The 23060-nt window shown below is 31.7% G+C and overlaps 1 protein-coding gene across 1 annotated transcript in view; it reads right to left on the bottom strand.

Annotated features, from left to right (window-relative positions):
* Window positions 1–12726: 12726 nt before the first annotated feature.
* Window positions 12727–23060, bottom strand: part of NPFR (Neuropeptide F receptor) — a 68977-nt gene continuing 58643 nt past the window's right edge. The window contains exons 3-4 of the mRNA XM_090115361.1: window positions 18108–18341; window positions 12727–13713 (exon numbers count right to left, since the gene is read on the bottom strand). Coding sequence (XP_089971487.1) covers window positions 13030–13713; window positions 18108–18341 — 918 coding nt within the window. The 3' untranslated portion in view covers window positions 12727–13029. The remainder of the gene's footprint in view (window positions 13714–18107; window positions 18342–23060) is intronic.

The raw sequence follows: 23060 nt of genomic DNA, 5'->3' as shown, positions 1-23060 counted from the left end.
AAACTTTCTAAAGAGACATTTTTCAGTAATAAAATTCGTTCATGATTTAATGTGCAAAGAATATTATAAATTGCGATGATTGAATTCATCGTAATAGCCTTATGAAGATATCTGCAGTTTATTTACATTAATATAAAAATACATTAATACCCATGAAAATACATAAATACAAAACGACAAAAAACTTGACTGAAAATAATATACTTTGACATTGATTACATAATGCTTTCTGCCTTTTGTATTTTCCCTTTTTTATAAGGGTGCTTTACCACCAATAATGAAGCGAAATATAAATTTATAAAGAATAGAAAAAAATCGATCACGAGGCGGGACTGATCGAATTTTTTCTATTCTTTATAAATTTATATTTATAGATAAAGCATTTGAATGCCATAAAAACAAAAATATCAATTGCATGAAGCGAAATGATTGGTTCTCTACAAACACATTCGTCGCTACACATCCTCGTTATGTTATGAAAGAATATTTCATTGTAACAATATAAGAAATGTATAGTTCAGGCATAGTAAAATAATTATTTCCTATATTGGTAGAGCACGTGGGTTTCCAATACTAAGATCCTTAATATTGGGTATTTTTAAACGGAAGTATTTTGCAGCAATCATTTGGAATTGTACCGGATTGTACCAATATTTGCCCTATTAAACGAGGATTAAATATATACCCAACTTCTGAGTTGTCAATGTTATGATTTATTAAAAACTTCTAGTGTAGTGTAGGTTTAGATTGTAGCTCTACTTTTGGAGTGAGTAACCAATTTTATATAAACTACGTTTAACTTTCAAAACTTTAAAGATAAAATATTAGAGAGAATTAAAACAAATAATTGATATAATTTAAAAATTTAAATACACGCTTATAATAATGAAATTATTTTTAATAATTATTGTCACCAATCCGTTTTAAAACTGTCCGGTTAAAGTGGATTATAAATAAAATAAATAAATAAATATTATAGGACATTATTACACAAATCGACCTAGTCCCACAGTAAGCTCAATTAAGGCTTGTGTTGTGGGTACTAGGCGACGATAAATATAATATTTAATAAATACATATATAGATAATAACACCCAGACTCAAGAACAAATAATTGAGTTCATCACACAAATATTTGCCCTGACCGGGGATCGAACCCGGGACCGTCGGCTCAGTAGGCAGTTACTTTACCACTGCGCCAACCGCGTCGTCAAAAAAATTCGTCGGATTAAAATTGAATCTACCGCAGTCATTTACATTGAAACATACAGGTGAAGCATACGTTTTTAAAATGTAACTTATTTTCAGCCAACTTAAATATTGAATATCCGAGTTCTATATTCTGTAGTAACCAAAAATATTACAAGGAGTTAAAATAAAGTATTTACAGAAAGTCAATCCAAAACACTAGGCAACATAATTAGCTATATATATTGTGTCTTCTAACTTAAACTTACGTGTATTATGTGTATATACGACTAATTAAGCCCTCTACGATAATAATAATATTTTTTCTTGATATATCTAGAATAAAAAAATATAAATTATATTTATAATATATATACGCACAACACACTGTGCGTGTGTTTGACACTGAATAAAAACTAAATGCTAACCCGATTTTAAATTTTTTTTTGAGAATTAGATTTACAATTCAAATGTGAGCAAGCCCACAGAAATACTTCGTTAATTCGTGTAACACATTTTATGTAAAAAAAACATAACAGCTTGACCAATATTTATGAATTTTTTTATGTACATTTCGTGGGTCTGAGAAAAGGTCGTAAACCATTTTTATATCCTTATGTGATAAGGGTGTCCTGGCAGAATGTTTGCAGTGTCAGTAGGTATACTTGTATACGTATAAAACCAAATTTTACTGTTGGAACAATCTGTGTGGTTTTCGACAATATTTTGTCCAGTGTCCGTGCTCTTAAATTTATGATAAATATAAGCTGCATAAGCTACAAAACGACCAAATTTCATCAATATCCGTTCAGTTTATTTGGCATGTCACTTGTAAATAAACTTTATCATTGATGCCATTAAATATAGCAAAGGTATTAAATTATGTACAACTAGCGGTCCGCCCCGGCTTCGCCCGTGGTACATATTTCGCAATAAAAAAATAGCCTATGTTCTTTCTCAGGGTCTAAAAATTATCTGTGCCAAATTTCATCAAAATCGGTCCAGTAGTTTATGCGTGAAAACCATACATACATACATACATACAAACCTTTCCTCTTTATAATATTAGTACATATAGATTAGCTTTTCAATAATTATAAGATAACTTAACTCGTAATTATTTTTACGCTAGATAATCACAATTTACACACTAAAGAGCTAATATTTTGTGTATTTGTTCGATTTAATCACTAATGACACTTTTTTTACATCTATCGTTCATTTACATTTTACTTGAGAAAGAAGCGGAAATGTATTTTTGCAAAACTTTTAACAAACTCCAAAAAATATGTTGCTCGAATTTTTTTTGTAACATTTCAAGTGAGGTCAAGAAGGGACGCTTAAATGTCTCAGAAAATTACATTTTATTTATATTTACAAGATACATTTTGTCATTTAAAAATTCAGTTTTGTTTAGAAATACGTGTAGATTATTTTATTTATTTATTGTTTTAGTATAAATTATTTCAATGTCTGTTTGTGTACTGTTATCGGAATGTGAATCAAAAATTCAATCATCTTTGGTGTTATTTTACAACTCAACCAATCTAATTTAATCCATACTAATATTATAAATGCGAAAGTAATTCGCAGTAACCTCAATCACTCCTAAACTACTGAACCAATTTTCATGAAATTTGGTATGGAGATATTTTGAAACCCGAGAAAGGAAATAGGCTACTTTTTATCCCGGGAAAATGACGCAATCCCGGAAATCCCACGGGAACGGGAACTACGCGGGTTTTTCTTTGACTGCACGGGCGAAGCTGCGGGCGGAAACCTAGTAATTTTATATAATACTCTTTGAGTCGTTCCTGCCAACCTACGCTAAATTCCAACGATGCCTGATTAGAGTTCCAAGGAATTTCAAAGTTGAAATTGACGAACATGTTATATTTCCAAAATAACAATAATAAGTAACTTTAAAAGGAGACAGGCACGTACTTTTGGATTCCGTTAATTTATGAATTACTAGTTTTCCGCCCGCGGCTTCACCCGCGTTTTCAAAGAAAAACCCGTTCCCGTAGGATTTCCGGGATAAAACCTATCCTATGTCCTTTCTCGGGCATCAAAATATCTCTATACCAAATTTCATGCAAATTGGTTCAGTAGCTAAGGCGTGATTGAGTAACAGACAGACAGAGTTACTTTTGCATTTATAATATTGGTATGGATTTATATCATCATCAGCTTATTTTGTTTCCAATGCAGGAACATAGATAAACGAATGAATTTATGAAGGATCGTATGAACAACTTATTAAATAGGTAATCGATGAATTGAAGTATTTCCGAGCGTACTTTGAGAGAGTGTTCCCTACGTTATTTTTTTAATTCATAATTCCTAAAGAATCACGTTATGTATAGATGTATTACATCCTACTAATATTATAAATGCGAAAGTTTGTGAGGATGTATGTGTGTTTGTTTCTCTTTCACGCAAATACTACTGAACCGATTACAACGAAATTTAGCACACAATATATAACTAACTAACTTGGATTAACACATAGGATATGTTTTATCCCGGAAATCCCACGGGAACGGGAACTATGCGGGTTTTCCTTTGAAAACGCGGGCGAAGCCGCGGGCGGAAATCTAGTAATATTATAAAAATACAAATTTTATACAGGGATAAGTAAAATTCAATCTACTAAGTTTATTTTATAAAACTTGTACGTTGTAAAAGCCAACACGAACAAAAAATCTCATACGAATTTTCCTTTTAATAAGAGAAAAAGCGTCTTATATTGCTCCATAAAGAATTATGAAACTAACATCACACTGCGCCAACGTTGGATACAAGAAAAGTTTACAGAAAATTTTATCTAATAACGGTGGCTTTCGACAAAATATTTTTTGTTTCCTGCGTAGTAATGCAGGCTTAGGGTCGCAAACGTAAAGTAAAATCCTTTTAATCTTCACTTTAATAAATTCTAGTGGCGCGTTTGTGAATAGTGAAGTTGTGAATTTTTTTTAAGTAAAAGATTTAGTTTCAGTGTGACATAGTTTTTATGATAATAATATGTTGACATTATAAACAGAATGATATATTTTTAAACCAATATTCCTATATAAAAGTAGTAGTAAGATATAACTGTTGAATTGAGATCGTACCAAATTGTGATATAAAAATATGGTAGACTAGAGGTGGCTTCGCCTGTGGTACATATTTCGCAATAAAAGGTAGCCTATGTCCTTTCTCGGGTATCAAAATATTTCCATACCAAATTTCATGCAAATTGGTTCAGTAGTTTAGGCGTGATTGAGCAACAGACAGACAGACAGAGTTAATTTCGCATTTATAATATTAGTACGGATTTTCAAAACTGAAAAGAATAAATAAAATAAATAAATATTACAGGACATTGTTCACACACGGCACGATCTGATCACACACTAAGCTTTTCGCTTGTGTTATGGAAACCAACATAATTGTATATATAGCACAGCATTGAAAACGATCACATCGATCAGTATTTCCCAGTGACTTGGTAACAAACAAAAACTAACTATTCGCAATCCTACCTACTTCAATGAAGATAAAATACAATTAATTGAAGAGCCTGATCGAAACTAAATTAACAATTAGTCATACTCACACATAGCGATCGTTTCAGTATTGCTAAATAAATTAATGGCCTATTGGGTAAACCATGCGATATTCTTAATTGATCTATAACTCACTTACTTTATTGAAATGATTAATCGATAAAACCAATTATCGCTAATTGGTAAGCAAAATATATTTAACCTGAAATGAATTTTTCGCTTCATTTGTCGAAGAACGGAATATAAAATTAGGTATAGTAATGAAACAATTTTCATATAATATGGGTAGAGTCCGGAATTTGATGTTAAAAATACTTTCGTAATAAATATTAAATAAATGTTTATTCCTCGTTTCTTTTTTGAATTGTATAATACAAAAATTTATAAAGAAATAATGAGGACATAGAAACATGTAGTAAGCTCTAGTGCACTGTAGCATAAGTATGCTGTAAGCGCGACTGCATTACAGACGCAATTGTGCCTAATTACCCCTTTCGTAGCTTAAACGTACCTATCTCAGTATGTAGTTTCTTAGTATAGTTGTATAAGTATACGGCTATAAGAATATTCGTAGCCTTAAAGCATTTTCGTAGCTGACATCTACGTAATTCATTCTTCTTAGCACTCTGGGTACTTATGTAGTGTTTCCTAGCGTAGTAAGTATACGGTAAGTATGCAGGCGTCTACGGTTTACATTTGATTGTACTGACTACGTTTGTAGCACTCAGGATGCCTATATAGTCTTTCTTAACGTAGTGTGATGTAAGTATGTAAGAACGTTACGTTCGTAGTATAACATCTACGGATTACATTCGTAGCACTCAGGATAACTATTTAGTCTTTACTACCGTAGAGTTGTGTAAGCATACGGTAAATATGCAGTATGAACGTTTCGTAGTAGACATCTACGAAATACATTATATTGACAACATTCGTAGCACTCAATTGTGCAAAACGTCCTATTGCTAATATTTCTATGAGTAGGAATAACTGATACACATATTATGCGGAGTATATGCACAGTCTGTAGTACAGGTACTTAATACTTATAGAATAATATTGTTGTACTTTTGTTTGTAGCGTTGTTTAGCGTTACGAGACCTCTACGGAAGACGACCAGTGTACACTCGAGGTAGTACGGAGCTTTAGAGTGTTATGAGCTTTAGAAAGCATGCTGCAAGGCTTCTAGAGAGGATTCCTTAGTTACTATGTATTGAAGCGCTGTATAGAATGTAAATATAATTTAAGTATATTTGAAAAATACATCTTATACAGATTTTTGATGAATGCATTGTAGTTTTTATCACTTTCTGTGACAAGATTTCGCAAACAGCTGCATATCTCGGTTTTAAAATCTACTTTAAATATTTGCTGATTATTAACATACTTTATTTCTTATGTTGTAGTATTAAAAATTTACTCAAATCATAATTTATGGGTATAACATTTTATTTTTATTTATAGTACGTAGCACATGAATCTATAAACTTATAATAAAACTTTGATTTAATTTCGTTTATGTATATTATATTTCTTTATTAAAATAAAACAGCATCACAACATAATAAATACATTTATTAAATTCTGTAACAATATTTTATTCCAAAATGTTGTAAATTAAAAACTTCCAAGTATCTACTACATCTTCAACACGCGCCGTCAATGTAGTATCTCCACGTAACTGAAATTTTAAATTCGATAAAGAATTGTTCTAGAACTTTTGAGAAAATTCTAAAGTTACGCAGTTACATAAGCAGGGTAATTACACGTTCAACTAATGTATAACTAAGTAAATTAACTTAACCCACACTTTATGGATTGAGTTTCAATCGGTAATTTACATATTTACGTAAGGGTTTATATTTTAAGACAAATCATGAGCGGAACTCAAACATAACGATTTTGATTTAGGATGTATTTGATCGTAGCATATATAAAAAAATAAAGACGACAATTTCGAAACGAGTTTTCGTTTTGTTCGTTTCGTTTTTAGAAAAATGAATACCTTAGTAGTTTATAATTCTTACTAGAAAATAAAAACAAACTACATTGTTTTTCATTAGATTTTTACCAGCCGTTATTCGGTTTAATTATTTTCCTATTTATTTATTTTCAACAAAAATTGGCTATGTTTGAATCAAGCTCTTCAGCTATTTTTATTCCATGATCTAGTGTGGTGCTATGATTTGATTTTATAGCGTACTAGACAAACATACAACCTGTTGCATTCATATTACATAATGGCTACTGTTATTGTTAGTTGTCACACCCACATTGCCTCCTACTGATTCATAGGATTTGCTATTGATTGTTTGTAAGATTGACAATAGCATAATCATATGTAACTATTATACCCTAGTGTTAGAGTTTGAATTATCTTTAAATCAAAATGAGCTTATTAGTAATGTTGTACATTAGTCAAATAGTACTTAAGCAAACATCATTAAAACATCTTAATAGCGTAAGATATAATATCTCAATTATAATAAGAATGTTAATCTCATTGAGATATACATATATGGAGACGACACCGCCTACATCACTTATGTTCCGCTCAACATACGCCACATGACGTATGTTGAGCGGTTTTTTTTAATGGTTTTAAAGTGAAACGCATCAATATGCCTTCGTGTGTGTTACGATATTGCACAAATAATACAAATAATACGGAAATGTGCAAAGGAATAACTTTCATCGGTAAGAACCTAACTAGATAATAATTTTTAAAACTTAGTTAGAGCAAAAAAATGGCGCACAGATTTTGTTCGTGGTGTCTCCTCCATACGTATAGTAATATTATCTCAATGGTTAATCTAAATAATTTCATACCGCATATTACTATTTACCAACTTATGTTTACATAAGGTCATTAATATTTCATGTATGTACATAATAATACGAATCATATTATATCTTTGATTTCATTTACAATCTCTGAGTTATTCCCTCATTAAAACAATGCATTTTTCCATATTAAATAGGACGTAATAATTAAGAGAATTAAGGGCATATTGTTATAAAAGTATGCAATTAATTACCTCGTTCATTCATTTTCATAACTGCATACAAACTTTGCACTGCATTTGCAAATTAACTTTTGAATCTAGTTCATAAGAAATATTACTTACCTCCCGTATTCTTACAATTCTCGTACTCCATTAAGCACAGAGAAAGGAAGGTTTTCTTTTCTTGGCGATCATTCAAAGCGCAGATTTGTTTTTTCCTGCGGAGTTCGAAGTTTCAAAGGAATTAATTTTTGAACGGAGGCAAACGTTCTTTGGCTTAACGTATCGTGATTTCGTACTTTCTGTGTGATATAAATATATAATACTAGCTTTCCGCCCGCGGCTTCACCCGCTTTGTCTAAAACATAATAAATTATATACTAAAACCTTTCTCTTGAATCAGTCTATCTATTAAAAAAACCGTATAAAATACGTTGCGTAGTTTGATAGATTTAAGCATACAAAGGGACATAGGGATAGAGAAAGCGACTTTGTTTTATACTATGTAGTGATTTTCGATTACGTAATCTTCTTATATATAAAAATGAATCGCAAAATGTGTTGGTAAGCGCATAACTCGAGAACGGCTGAACCGATTCCGATAATTTTTTTTTTATTATATTCCTTGAAGTACGAGGATGGTACTTACGTAGAGAAAACGTAAATATGTACCACGGGCGAAGCCGGGGCGGACTGCTAGTGTATAATAAATATGTGAACAGTAAATAAATTATGATGTTTGTTTTTTGAGCGTTATTGAAAACAAATATACTGTTTGTAAACATCGTGTTAAATGATTAAATAAGAAATAAGGTTGCTTCACCTATAAAATATAATATTCTATTGCTTGATGTTTTATATTATAGTTATTTAATTAATATGAATACTGTACCTTTATTTTACCTTGTGGAATCTTACGGCGTGACCTCAATAATTACTTCAGTAAAATAACATTTTTTCTACATACTTAGGTAACCCAAATACGTGAAGTATGTTTATTATTCACGCATTATTTATAGTAAATCAAATATCTATGAGAATTATAGTACCATATTTCATTACAGGCGTACCTAATTAACGCAGAATATCTTTTGTTTAAGCCTTCATCCAGTAATGTGTGTAGTTAATACATATTTTCATTATCTATTTTTAACAACACGGTTGGTTATTTTCTGTTAATTGAATTTTGATACGTGAAATTTGAAACCTCTGACTAAAAATATTGTTTGTTAACATTCGTTTTCAATATTTATGAACCAGTTAGCTGGTTATACAGTTGAATAATAAATATTAAGTATGCTTATTGCTTGTCTTTGGAAATGCGAACATTAAATTCCCAATCATTCATCCCTGTTAAAAACATAATATGTAGTTATATAACATCGATTTTCAGTAATACTATAACATATTATTGGCGGGTTTCAACAATGTTAGAGCAATATTATTGCCAGTGTAAGAAAGTGATGGCGCTAGATGACCTATATAGTGCTGTCATTTTTCCATACTGGAAATAATACTGCTTTAAGATATCATGGTTTAAACAATTGACTAATTTGTTTATTTATATTTTATACTGACCTGTCGGCAATAAAGCATTGTGTAAATTCAGCCATACATTCTTCCATGTCTTCTTCGAATGATGTTTTATTAATTTTAATATCGGGTCCAAAATCAGGCATCGGACGGGGTGTGAATGTGTCCAGATCTGAATCGTCTTGTCCTTTTACTACTGCTGCTGCAATTTTTTAATGTCAAAATATTTCGTACCTATATTTAATTTAAAATAAAGTACCTATACTTCGGCTCTACATATACCTTTACTATATATTGTTTATAAAATTACTGTAAAAATTAAAGCGCTTTCATGAATGTGAGTAATCCTAGTTTATAATTTGTAAAAATTATAATTCTGTGTTGATTCCAATATACTGATCTTGATATAATTTTTGCAGTCGCAAATATTATATTACTTCTAAGAAAAATACGATGACTACTTTGTGTTGTTCTGTTAAATTATAAAGATTATAAATTTATTGATATTTGTTTATTAATTTAAAATTTACTGTCTTACTTCCTCATATTATTATTGTAAACATGTAACTTCATGTTATATTATATAACTGAATATCGTCTACAACGCTTAAACTAAAGATTTTCACCTCCCTCTACTATATTATTATACTCAACCCAGTTTACGAAACGGCCACCAAATTTAAATGTTCTCGATAGGAAATCCTATAAGGATTTGTTCACAAACGATCTCATATATATTCTGAAAATTAGCATAAACTGCTCGGGCCATTTCAATCCGAGATATTGCAGAGTGGCCACTGCTTTTATAGAGATATATGTCAATATTCGATTTGAGAAAACGGAAGCTAGCCAACTTATAAAATGGATTATAATAGATTTTTGTTTCACTGGGATTGAGTAAATATAAAAAAAATCGGTACAGAAGACAGTTTTGGTTCCTTTTCGATGTAAACAAACAAATCTTTCATTTTCTATTATATGTAATATGTATTAGCTATTTAATAAATTTGACCACCGTGGTTAATAGCGAGAGGTCCTAGGTTCGATTTCCGGTGGAGATGAAGGAAAAAAAATGTCTCGGTCTGAGGACACAGAAAGTAGATCACCTACTTGTCCCTAAGAAAATCGATCAGTGAAACAGATGTATGCATATTGCACAATGCTTCTGCCCATCGGACTTCACTTTTTAACTAAATTTAAAAAATAATAATTATTTTGCATGTTATAGACACAAATGTATTACATAATAGATTTTAACTATGAAGTAAGTACCTATAAGTTTCTTATAGTCGATATTTAATATTATTGTAATAACGAGTTAGCTTGTCTTAAAAACTTATTATTTTCTATTACTTTGCAGCAGCTGTGGCGGTAATGAGCAAACTTCTGGCCAGCTGAACTACAAAGAAGTTATTTTCATGCTCGACCATTAAACAGATTATACGTGTGTAAAAGTTATAATTAGACGCAAAACCTACGCAGTTATTTAGGTTTTCTAGAACGTAAAATAAAGGTTTTTTGTACTTTCACTACAAAGTTGTATAATGTTCTAGCTGGATTTACTTTTCACACTCACAGCCATTTATTTTATGTTTAACTAGCTGTGCCCTGCGGCTTTTCGCGCTTTTTGCACTCCTGCTGGTCTTAGCGTGATGATATAATATATAGCTTATAGCGTTCCTCGATAAATGGGCTATCTAACACTGAAATAATTTTTCAAATCGGACCAGTAGTTCTTGAGATTAGCGCGTTCAAACAAACAAACAAATTCTTCAGCTTTATAATATTAGTATAGCTCTTCAGCTTTATAAAATTGCATAATTTGAATAATATTATAAACTAGCTGTGCACTGGGTCTTCACCCGCATTTTAATGACTGCTTCGCCCCCATTTCTCGATAAATGCGTGATCCAATTAGATATACCAATTTTTCAGTTCGATTGAGTAGTTCCTAAGATTAGTACGTTCAAACAAACAAACAAACTTCAGCTCTTTATATATAGAAATAAAAATCCAATCTGTATAAAGACGCAAATAAAGATTACCTACAAGTCTAAATGCAAGCATAAATGAATGCACGAAATGAATATTCAAAATAGATGCATAAATAACGCCATACATTTTATTCATAGCTTAACTGCTCTAAATACAACATATGACAAACTCTTACAAATTACAAACATAAGAATAGCTATGAATAGAGTCTATACATACTTAGTCTATTGATTATCTTGTAAATGCTGCAGACTTACCCATCACGAGTAACAATACATGTACTTTGAATATAATATTTATATGAATCATTAAAATTATTTTCTATGTTGTCGTCAAACTTTGAACGAACAATTCTTGTATGAATGTTAACTATTGCTAAGTTCTTATTAATTACATCAGTCATACTACTAATTACACGGTCATTAATTTTATGTAGTTTCAAATGGTTCATTAGTTCTTGATTTTTATGTACTAGGTAATGAAAAGATTGCTAACTATTCCGTAAACTATATGTATATCATAAGTGAAATTGAAATGTGTGTAGGTATTATTTTTTACTAGTTGTGCCCCGTGGTTTTACCCGCATTGCTCCGCGCCTGTTGGTCTTAGTGTGATGATAATATATAGCATATAATCCTTCTTCGATATATGGGCTATCTAACACCGAAAGAATTCAGACCAGTAGTTCCTGAGATTAGCGCGTTCAAACAAACAAACAAAGTGTAAAATAATGATCAGAACAAGGTTTTATGAGAATAATTATTATTACTTGTAGATTTGAAGATTCGAATTATATTTATTCCTGTTACGAACAATTATATACTTATCTTTTCATTGTTCTTTCCTACAAAGACTTTAGATACAGTTTTAATTAGTAAATAGGTAAATAGGTACACTATTTACTAATTAAAACTATATTATATAGGTATATATTCATTTCGGTGGAGGAATATTCTCGTGAAATTCAAATTCTGGATACTAATATTAATGCATTGAATGTTGCAAGAATATATTAAAGTCCACAATGTGCCAAATTCTCAACTCTACGAATAAACTTAACTCCTGTAAGTAAATTTGTCTTCATTTGCAAATACTTAAACTAAAGGGTAGGTATGCTAATGTCCTTAGAGTTTACACTCACAGTTCTGAAAATGGTCAGTACTTAAATAGAAATGAACTAGTGTAAACGACCTTAATGAGTGTGAAATTTTCATTCAAAAACAGTTTCAAATAGTTGAAATGCAAGTTAGTTGCAAACTTTGTAGTAAATTGTTTCAAATTTGCCTTAATACTTATTTTGGGCATGCGATGTACTATAAAGTAGTTAGAGTTGAATTTAATATTTTTGGTTTTACGGCATTCAAATGCTTTATAAAATATGAAAGTTTGAGTTATAAAATATGAAATCTTTTATGCTAAGAAAGATCAAAAATAAAAAAGCAAATTCAGTTTGCATAAACTTTAATCTCGTAATTAAATTACAATAATACATTTATTAACTCTATAAGACTCGCAGCAATTTACGTTTTGGGCTCATAAAAACGTATATTGCTTTGCAATTATTAAAATAAGACGATACAATTATTTACATACAGAAGACACTAATTTACAATAATAGTAACTTAATAATTACAATAGGCGTTAACAATACAAAAGGAACTTTATAATACACTATACAAAATGTCATTTCAATTGACTCGAGTTCATAAGTGTTGCATCTCGACACTCGTCTCATGCTATTTGAAGCAGGTTTTTAGTCAGAAAATTTGGGAGCACTGTGATGTTTTTGTGTTCGCGGTTACTGTATGCTCTATCTGCGCTAAGGCTGTTAATTCTGTATCCATCTTCTTGTTTTTAGTCCTAAATTTCTCATTCTTCTGCCCTTTCTTTCGACCACAGCACAGGATTTCTTCGAACTCCTTCCTGAAGTTGTCATTCAACCACCCGTATAGGAGAGGGTTGGAGACAGCGCTGGACATTCCAAACATATGGCATACAGCATACGTTATCGTCAACGTCTTCTCATCCAGGATAGCGTCCTCACTGAAGTCGGCCACCAGGTTGAACACATTTAAAGGCATCCAACTTATAACATACGTAACAGCTATCGCTATAAGAATAGCTGGTGTTTTCCTAGTGGTTCTTCGTCTACCACGTAATCTTCTATGAATTTGTACGTGTGCCATAACAACTACTAGTACGGGAAGAACGTATTGGAATATTAAACTAAATAGAGAGTAGATAGCTCGACCATTGGAGATGGGCCAGTCTTCTATGCAGAAACTGAGGACGTCCATTCCTATAAGGCCGACTTTGTGAGTCTTGAGGCTTCTGAAGATGTAGAGAGGAGATGCGAGAGTGAAGGCGGTGACCCAAATGAAGAACATGGTGATGAGAGCTCCCATTGTTTGAAGGCCGGGTCGGGTTGGATACACGATCAGCTGTGAACAAAGGTTTGAGTTAGTATTTCCCAATGAATCATGTTTTTTTATGTTTAACTTTTTTAAGGATTCAAATATATCTGTAGAGTTGAATATTACTACTAACTTTAATCGTACTAATAATAAGATTTCAAAAGATTCTGAATGTAAAAGTAACGTTATTATTTGTGTATTTCAATTATATTATACCACGGATAAATAATAGCTTCACAACTACGTCTCTTATTTCATCCTTGAAACCAGACAAACAAGGATAGGGTAATTTTTCGGTTCAGTGCTACAGATTAATTCGTTTTCTTTTTTACTTCAGTGCCAGTAATCTAGTCGGCCAGTATTATTTTATTACTAAAAGTTTTCAACGAGAACAAGAGAAAAGCCGCGGGCTCCATCTAGTAGTAGATATTTTTTTTCTTAGTCATAGCAACAAAACATGACCGTGAAATTGCAAACGAATTATCTATACACACGACAGTAAATGTCAAATTCCGGTTATATTACTTTTTTCGTGTTTTACAGCTCTTATTTTATCTGCTTTATTAAGTGGTGTTATCATCTCTCTACAGTTGGATATTTTGTTCATTACGCGACACTCGTAATATGATATACTGATAAATATATTGGCGATAGTACAGTTCTTATGAAATCAATATTGTGTGTGTATTGTAATGACGTTTGGACACATGTTTGTTGTCGAGATAATTTTGTGTTTTAGTTATTAGTAGCGACCCGCCCGCGGCTTCGCTCGGTTTGTTAAATGATATATTAAAACCTTCCGCGAAAGTCACTTTATGTAATAAAAAACCGCTACAAAAACCAACTTTGTTTTATACTATGTACTAGTGATTTTAGTGGCTTAGGTCGCATCTCTTTTACGATAGGTATGAATTTCTAATATTATGGGTTATTGTGATGTCTCTACATCACTTTTATTTACACGCCTTAAGCGCATCACACACGGTGAAGATACTATCCTGTTACAAATGACCCGAAACACTGACACAAAATTTCGGGTCATTTGTAACAGGATTGCGGTTCTACAGGGGTCTTAGTACGCAATGACAAAAAGAAAAATGATGGTCAGAACGCTGATACCGGATACCTTAAGATACTGTTATATTTTATATTAGAGAATCTTAACATAAATAATATTATAGTATCTTCACCGTGTGTGATGCGCTTTATTCGTTTTACTATATTTGTATGTAACTTCAGATTCGATTTTGACCCACTTTCAACGGACAGATTTAATTCGTACTTTGTTAACATGCCAAGGAACACTAATTTCATTATTAGGCGTGTTCTTTAGTTTTTTAAACTATGTTTATTTAAATAGGGACTAAAAAGCTAAGTGAGAAACTTTTTTGCTCAAAATAAATACAGTAAGTACAACAACAAAAAAAAAAAGTCGGGACAACCGTGTCCCGACCGAAGTTACGTTAACTAACTCTACCTTTAGGTTATATATTATGTAGATATTAATATGAATACAGTTCAATGTTTAATATGCATATAAGTATAATAGTTTATAAATTTAAAACTATCAAGACTATTATTGCATCCATCGATGGTCACCCATCAAAAATACGGCCGCAGGCTTTCACGCTTAACCAGTGGTTTATTTGCTGATTGTAATTAACCACGGGTGCAAAACGTTATTCACAGGAAGCGTGAAGGCGGATGTAATATCGCCTCACATCAAATTCTATCCCTTTATTTGGTTGTAGCAAACACCAGCCCGTAATGATGTCTTTAAGCAGTATTAATTCCAGTGCGGTAAAATGACAGCGCTATCCCTTTCGCACACTGGAAATAATACTGCTAATTGATTTTTGTTGTTGATGAGGACTGATATAGGAATCTAGATTAATTTATGGTGGAAACTGAAAACAGATGTGACTATCTCTACATATAAAAATGAATCCCTATTTCCCTTGTTCACAAAATCACGCGTGAACGGGTGGACCGATTTCGATAATTATTTTTTTATAATATTCCATGAAGTACGAGGATGGTTCTTATGGAGATACAACGGAAACATGTACCACGGGTGAAGTCGGGGCGGACCGCTAGTAGATTATAAATGTTATTTTATGGCATAGTTGCAGTGTAAACTTCAAAATAATGGAAGAATACCTAGTACTAATTCCTAAAGTAAAACGCATTGAAAGAAACATAGATGATGTCTGTCTGATGTCTTGTAACATCGCCACAGTATTTAAATACAATATTTTGAACTTTTGAGGAACAATAATATCATCTGTAATAGAATAGAGACTTATCTATACTAGTCTATACTAATATCACAGACTAATAATAATATACTACGTATACAACTAATATTATAAAGAGGAAAAGTTTGTATGTATGTATGTATGATTTTCACGCATAAACTACTGGACCAATTTTGATGAAATTTGGCACAGATAATCTTTAGACCCTGAGAAAGAACATTGGCTACCTTACCTACCTATTGCGAAATATGTACCACGGGCGAAGCCTGGGCAAACCGCTAGTAACCAAATAAAACTATAAACTGACAAAGTATCTAATACCATTTTACAATACAATTTCAAAATAATGCTATTTTATAATTCAAAATGTATCTTTGTACCACAATAATAATTATGTTTGATAATGAATAGAGGTCTCATTATAAAAGCTAAGTGAGAAGCTCTTGTTAAATTATCACTACACAAAGTTATTTAGATTCCGAGTTATTTCCATTTATATAGAATGTATTTAAATTAAATTCGCTAAATAACTACAACCAGTTTTTCAACCAGTTCCAAAAAGGCGGAAGCTCTGAATTCGATTCTATTTTTTTTTTTTTTGGGTGATACCTTTGAACTTTCGACTGCATGAACTGATTTTGATTATTCTTTTTTTATTTGAAAATGTGATCCCATTTAAATTTGGTGTAGTTCTGATAATTTGTAGATGTTTTTGTTTTTGTTAAAAAATAAATACTACTGTGGCTAATAATACTGCTCCTGTTTTCCTTATGTTTTTCGTGTCTAAAGTTCAAAGTATGAGTCAAATTAACATATCAGTACAAGATATTCGTAAAGATCAATAGATTCTCATTATTAATTTAATATAAACTGTTAACTCCAGGATTAAAGCAACTGACGTCATCCTTATGTAAATATGGCGGGAGCGAACAGAAAAGGGATCCAATAAACAATGAAATTATGCAGACGGTATATTAAATGATTTAGTATTTTATAGCAGTTATATACAAAAAGTTTTAGCAGTTTTATTTATAAATGTTTATAGGTTTCCTCAAAGAATAGGATGTAGACATCTTTCTTTATGTTATGGGAAGGCAAACGAGCGGACGCACTGCCTGGTGGTAAGCAGGTTGCGTCGCCCATAAACCATAACAGAGGTTATGGTTCTTGCCTACCAGGATTAAGGGATTTGGAAGGAATTATGGAGAAAGGGGCGAGGATGGGAGGGATTAAGGATAGGGGAGGAGAGGATGGGTAGGGGATAGGAAGGGATGTGGGCCTCCGGACCACTCACTCACCGTACGGAACGCGACAGTAAACTGTCACTATATAGCGCCGATATTCTGTGAGGGTGTGGTACCTTCTTTTGTGGCCCAGTTCGTGCCGAAGCATGCTCGATATCATAAATGCGAAAGAAGTTACCTACATACAGTTGTGTTATGAATGGTTTTGTATTGATTTTTTATATAAATATTGATGGAATCTTCTGCAAATATTTGTGATTAATTTGTTAAAATAATTAAATTTTAAGATGGTGAAAGAAGAATTAAAGTTTTTAAGAGAAACGTTTGTGTCCTAAAGTACAGAAAAGAAAAAAGCGTGTGTGGCGAGCACACGTGTCAGAAGTGAAATATTGTGAAATTAACTAATTTGATCATATAATTTTTTTATATTACATATTACAAAAATCTCGTCGAAAAACAAAATTCCTTTACGTATTCAGAAAAAGAAATCCATTAATAACATTCTTGGTTGAATAATAATGATTGATTACTTGCCGTGTTTCAACTTGAATTTATGGTGTCTTAAGAATGTAGGTATACTTGAAATATCACATTAATTACTATACCACCGTTTGATAAATTGCATAGCGTGTCTAACTTGACCTTTTGATATGATAAGGGACACGAAAAAATACAATGTTATCTGATGATTTTTGATAGATGAAAAATTAAGTTAGGGACCTACTGTTGTTTTTGTTGTTTTATTGCATTAAACATTACAAAGAACATAGATTTTGATAATAATTTTGACTTAAAAGCTTGAAATAGTGATTGAACATCGATAATGTTTTATAATAAAAGATTTCTGACTTCTGTAGTGGTTACCAATTATTACGCACAGGTCACCTACAGCTATGAACAGCAGAGCACTCAAACCAACCTGGTAGCGATCCAAGGCAATAGCAGTGATTGATATAGTGGAGACAAATATCGATATGGCCTGTATTGCTCCACATGCTTTGCACAGGCTGGGCCAGTCGGGGAGTGGCCAGTGCTTCGTCAGCAGCTCCATGAGGGTCAGCGGAGTGCCGACACAGCAGACGAGCGTGTCGGACACCGCCAGGTTCACTATGAACATGTTGCGGGCGGTTCGCATGGCTGGCTTTTTGACCACCTGGAACAAATGACAGCTTTAATTGTCGAAGAGACTTAATCACATGTTTTGGATAAAATTAAGAATATGTATTGAAATAAACTTCGTGATTAGTTTGTATATGGGTGGAAGGTGTTTTGTATTTTAGTATTCTGAGATAAGATAAAAATCAATGACCAGTTTGAAATTTTCTTTCAAGTGTTACGACTAAGAATAACCAAACAACCCAACTAAGTAAAGAGTGTGCTATAAAAACTGTACACACAGTAATATTATGTTATATTATGGACACTGGAAAAGCAAAACACTCTCACAATATCGTATTTCTAGTTAGAATCGAACATCTTTTGAATGAATATATTTTCATTCACCTAATAATATGAATAGAAAGTTATATTTATCAATCACACTACAAAAACAACGAATCGTAATGTAAGTTAGAAGTTCGTTTTCGGGCACAAGATTATAACAACATAATACATAACCTAATCTATTTGTTACTTGAAGGTTTTTTCCGCTAGACTGGAATAAAAATTAATTCGAAATTATGAATAAAACTTATTAATTATTCCTGAAACTGATAAAATTATACTTAACCTAGCTTTTCGCCCGCGGCTTCGCCCGCTTTGTCTAAAACCTAATAAATAATATATAAAACCTTCCTCTTTAATCACTCTATCTATTACAAAAAACCGCATCTAAATCCGTTGCGTAGTTTTAAAGTTTAAGTGTACATAGGGACAGAAAAAGCGACTTTGTTTTATACTATGTAGTGATAAATATTGCCTAAAATATTCACCTATTTTTAAGTGAAAGATCATGAAGTTTAACAGTGGATTTGAAAAGTTAATATGTTTACATTCTTTCATGTTTAATTCAAGTGATTTAAACATGAAAGAATGTAAACATATGAACATTTCAAATCCACTGTTAAAGTGACATATTCATTCATATAACATTTAAAGGTGGTTTTACTCAATACCTAAACTAAGTAAATCCTATTATTCTGAGTACCTAAGTCGTTGGTTCAGAATATATTCAATTGCGAGTAAATAGAATTCCAGTAAGTTGAAGATTGAGTCCTTTCCTAATTCCTAATCCCTAGCCTTGAATTCAATACAGATAGAATGTGTTCTACGTATAAATAATTAATTAACATTCATTTGATTTGGTTAATATCAAAATAGATCTAAAATAATTTTATAGAGGTGACTGATTTGATTTCTTGTAAAATTTCTTACTTATTTATTAAAATGTACAATAGGAATATGCAAAACTGCTGGAGCCATTTTAAAAGATCTTCTAGATTTTTGAGTAACAAACTATACTTTTTATCCAAGCGATGATTATTCTAAAAATAAACAGAAACACAGGACAGATTGTAGGACGAATGAAAATATCTAAAGTCTATAACTAAGAATAATTTCAAACTCAATTTATTAAGGAGTTATACAAATTAAAATAATGATAACCATAATGTGTTTTTGCATTTCTAAACTAAAATATTCAAACTTCTTGTTTGTTCGTTTTAGAATCTAATACAAATGACTGATAAAATAATATCTAAGTCTGTCTTATCAGATCAAGCTGAAACATCTATTAAGCCATGTTATTGACTCTTATCAACTATGTAGATCAATGAACAGTGATAAACTGATGTTCTTGAATATATTTTTAATATATATATAAAATTGTATGTTATTTACTATTATTATGTAACCTATATAGTAAAAAATTTTACATTAAAAACATAATGTAGATACAAGTCATAATAAATTAAACGAAAAATAATTTCGCTTGAATTAACATTAAGATTATGATTGTTATATGTAGTTCAAAGACTTCTCTACAAAGCTGTAATTTTAAAGAAACGATTAATGAAAATATTAAAGTAAAAAAATATTGTTATAATTTTGAAATTACATTTTCTTGTTTGATTTTACACGAGTTTTAAAGGTTTAGGCATAACAAATCTATAACGATTCAAACATAAGTTTAGAAAACAATATTTTTACTTCTTTAAATTAAACAATCTTTACATTTAATTGCAGTTTAAAGAAATCGTAATACACCCACGATGAGGGCGTATAATTTTCTTCAAAGTTTGCTTCTCTTAACAGTTATACATCGAAAATGCAATGAAATGAGAACTCTCGCCTACGCTTTCCACGATTAGTTTCCAACCTGAAAGGATTTCTGTTAAGAAACCATCTATAAGCTCCTATTTTTATATAAAACTTAATTGAAATGTAAATTAAATTAAAACTCCGGAAAAACGGAATTTCCGATGAGACTAAGATGTTTCAACGGGTCTCCAAACAAAAATCGTACCACAAAAAAACTATTTTGTGACGTAGAAGAAAAACAGAATTAATAAGCCCACTTTCGACTTTAAAATATTATTTATTAGTAGCTAGGTATGTAGATTGTGTATACTATATGTAAATTCGTGTCCTGTAATAACATAATATTGTTATAGTAATTAAGTACTAAAGTAAAAAGATCTGTAGACATTGGTTCCATCTGTCATCATCTGTAATTTTTTATATAACTAGCGGTCCGCCCCGGCTTCGCCCGTGGTACATAATATTTACGTTTTCTCTACATAAGAACCATCCTCGTACTTCAAGGAATATAATAAAAAAATAATTATCGAAATCGGTTCAGCCGTTCTCGAGTTATGCGCTTACCAACACATTTTGCGATTCATTTTTATATACAGGGTGTCCCAAAAAGTAGTGATGAACGGAAGCTGGGAGGTAGAGGACCAAGAGGGCTATCCGAATCACCCCCATGTGTGTTATGCGATTTTTCGTATTTTCGGAGTTATTACATTTTTTTCAATTTTTCATCTATCGCCGAGTACGATGAGATTTTTATTTATGGTGACGTGAATTATTGCGCTGGATGCTTGATTTTTTTTGTGTGCTAAGCTGAAAGATAGGCCAATTCAGTATGGTAACATTTACTATCGTTAGATCTTCGAATGGAATAAAAAAAAGAATTAAATGCCAAGAAAGATAAAATTACCCAGTATGTTCATAACTTCAAGGGCCCATAAAAAAATAAAATCACATAAAAAAGGTTTTCCATTTGGCTTTTAAAAACTTGCTCTATCGATCAGGTAGCCACCATAAAAATTTCATTTTATTATTCTGAAGGCTTCAATCGAAAAATTGAAATCTAAATGTGGTAAGTGCAAAATTTTTATTAACATGATGATCATTAAAACCAATAAATAGGTGTTTAATTACCAGAATTTTTTTAAATAGCCCCGCTGTTGCTCAGTGCAAGTGCGACATCACCGTAAAAAGTTGTCTTTTAAATGTCTGAATGCTTTTTTATCATTTTTAATGGTTTCTTCTGCTACTATGAATTTCCGGGTTATTTCGTCCAAATTGGGGCATTCTCTCAAGTAGCCGAGGTCTTTTTAGTATCCCCATTGAAACAAATCAATGGGGTTTAGGTCGAGGGACCGTGGAGGCCAGGCTTTAAAGCAGGCGTCACCGGCGCATGCGCAGGTTGCAACGACCAATCCATCTTTCAGGGTATTTTTGCCCTTAAGCCTGGCCTCCACGGTCTCCGCACATAAACCCTATTGAATTTTTTCCGTGGGGATACTACAAAGACGAGAGACTGCCACAATTTGGACGAAATAACCCGGATATTCAGAGTAGCAGAAGAAACCATTAAAAATGATAAAAGAGCATTCAGACATTAAAAAGACAACTTTTTACGGTGATGTCGCACTTGCATTGAGCAACAGCGGGGCTATTTAAAAAAAATTCATTTTTAAACACCTATTTATTGGTTTTAATAATCATCATGTTAATAAAAATTTTGCACTTACCACATTTAGATTTCAATTTTTCGATTGAAGCCTTCAGAATAATAAAATGAAATTTTTAGGGTAGCTACCTGATCGATAGAGCAAGTTTTTAAAAGCCAAATGGAAAACCTTTTTTATGTGATTTTATTTTTTTATGGGCCCTTGAAGTTATGAACATACTGGGTAATTTTATCTTTCATAGCATTTAATTCTTTTTTTTATTCCATTCGAAGATCTAACGATAGTAAATGTTACCATACTGAATTGGCCTATCTTTCAGCTTAGCACACAAAAAAAAAAACAAGCATCTAGCGCAATAATTCACGTCACCATAAATAAAAATCTCATCGTACTCGGCGATAGATGAAAAATTGAAAAAAATGTAATAACTCCGAAAATACGAAAAATCGCATAACACACATGGGGGTGATTCGGATAGCCCTCTAAGTCCTCTACCTCCCAGCTTCAGTATATCACTACTTTTTGGGACACCCTGTATAAGATTAATTCATGTGATTCCGTATAATACGTCGTTTTGATGGATTAGAAGATTGTTTATCGTTTACGGCAAAACTTCTATGGGTGGTCTTCTATTAATGGGTTTAGTAGAAATTTGGTATGCTGATAGATTTTGGGCTGGAATAACATTTTAGGCTTTTAAAGGCTAATAAGTATAATATATTATCTACTAGCGGTCTGCCCCAGCTTCGCCCGTGGTACATGTTTACGTTTTCTCTACATGATAAGAACCATCCTCGTACTTCTAGGAATATAATAAAAAAAGAATTATCGAAATCGGTTCAGCCGTTCTCGAGTTATGCGCTTACCAACACATTTTGCGATTCATTTTTATATATAAGATTACCGCTATAATATTCTTACTATTTATATTAACTGGTAGTAAATAATAT

Source organism: Colias eurytheme, chromosome 23 (genome assembly GCF_061535395.1).
Source record: "Colias eurytheme isolate Ceu_HAF_F1 chromosome 23, ilColEury1 Martin Lab GWU primary, whole genome shotgun sequence".
Classification (NCBI taxonomy): Eukaryota; Metazoa; Arthropoda; class Insecta; order Lepidoptera; family Pieridae; genus Colias; species Colias eurytheme.
Note: the sequence above shows the minus strand (reverse complement) of the source record. Positions and strands in the feature narration are given on the sequence as shown.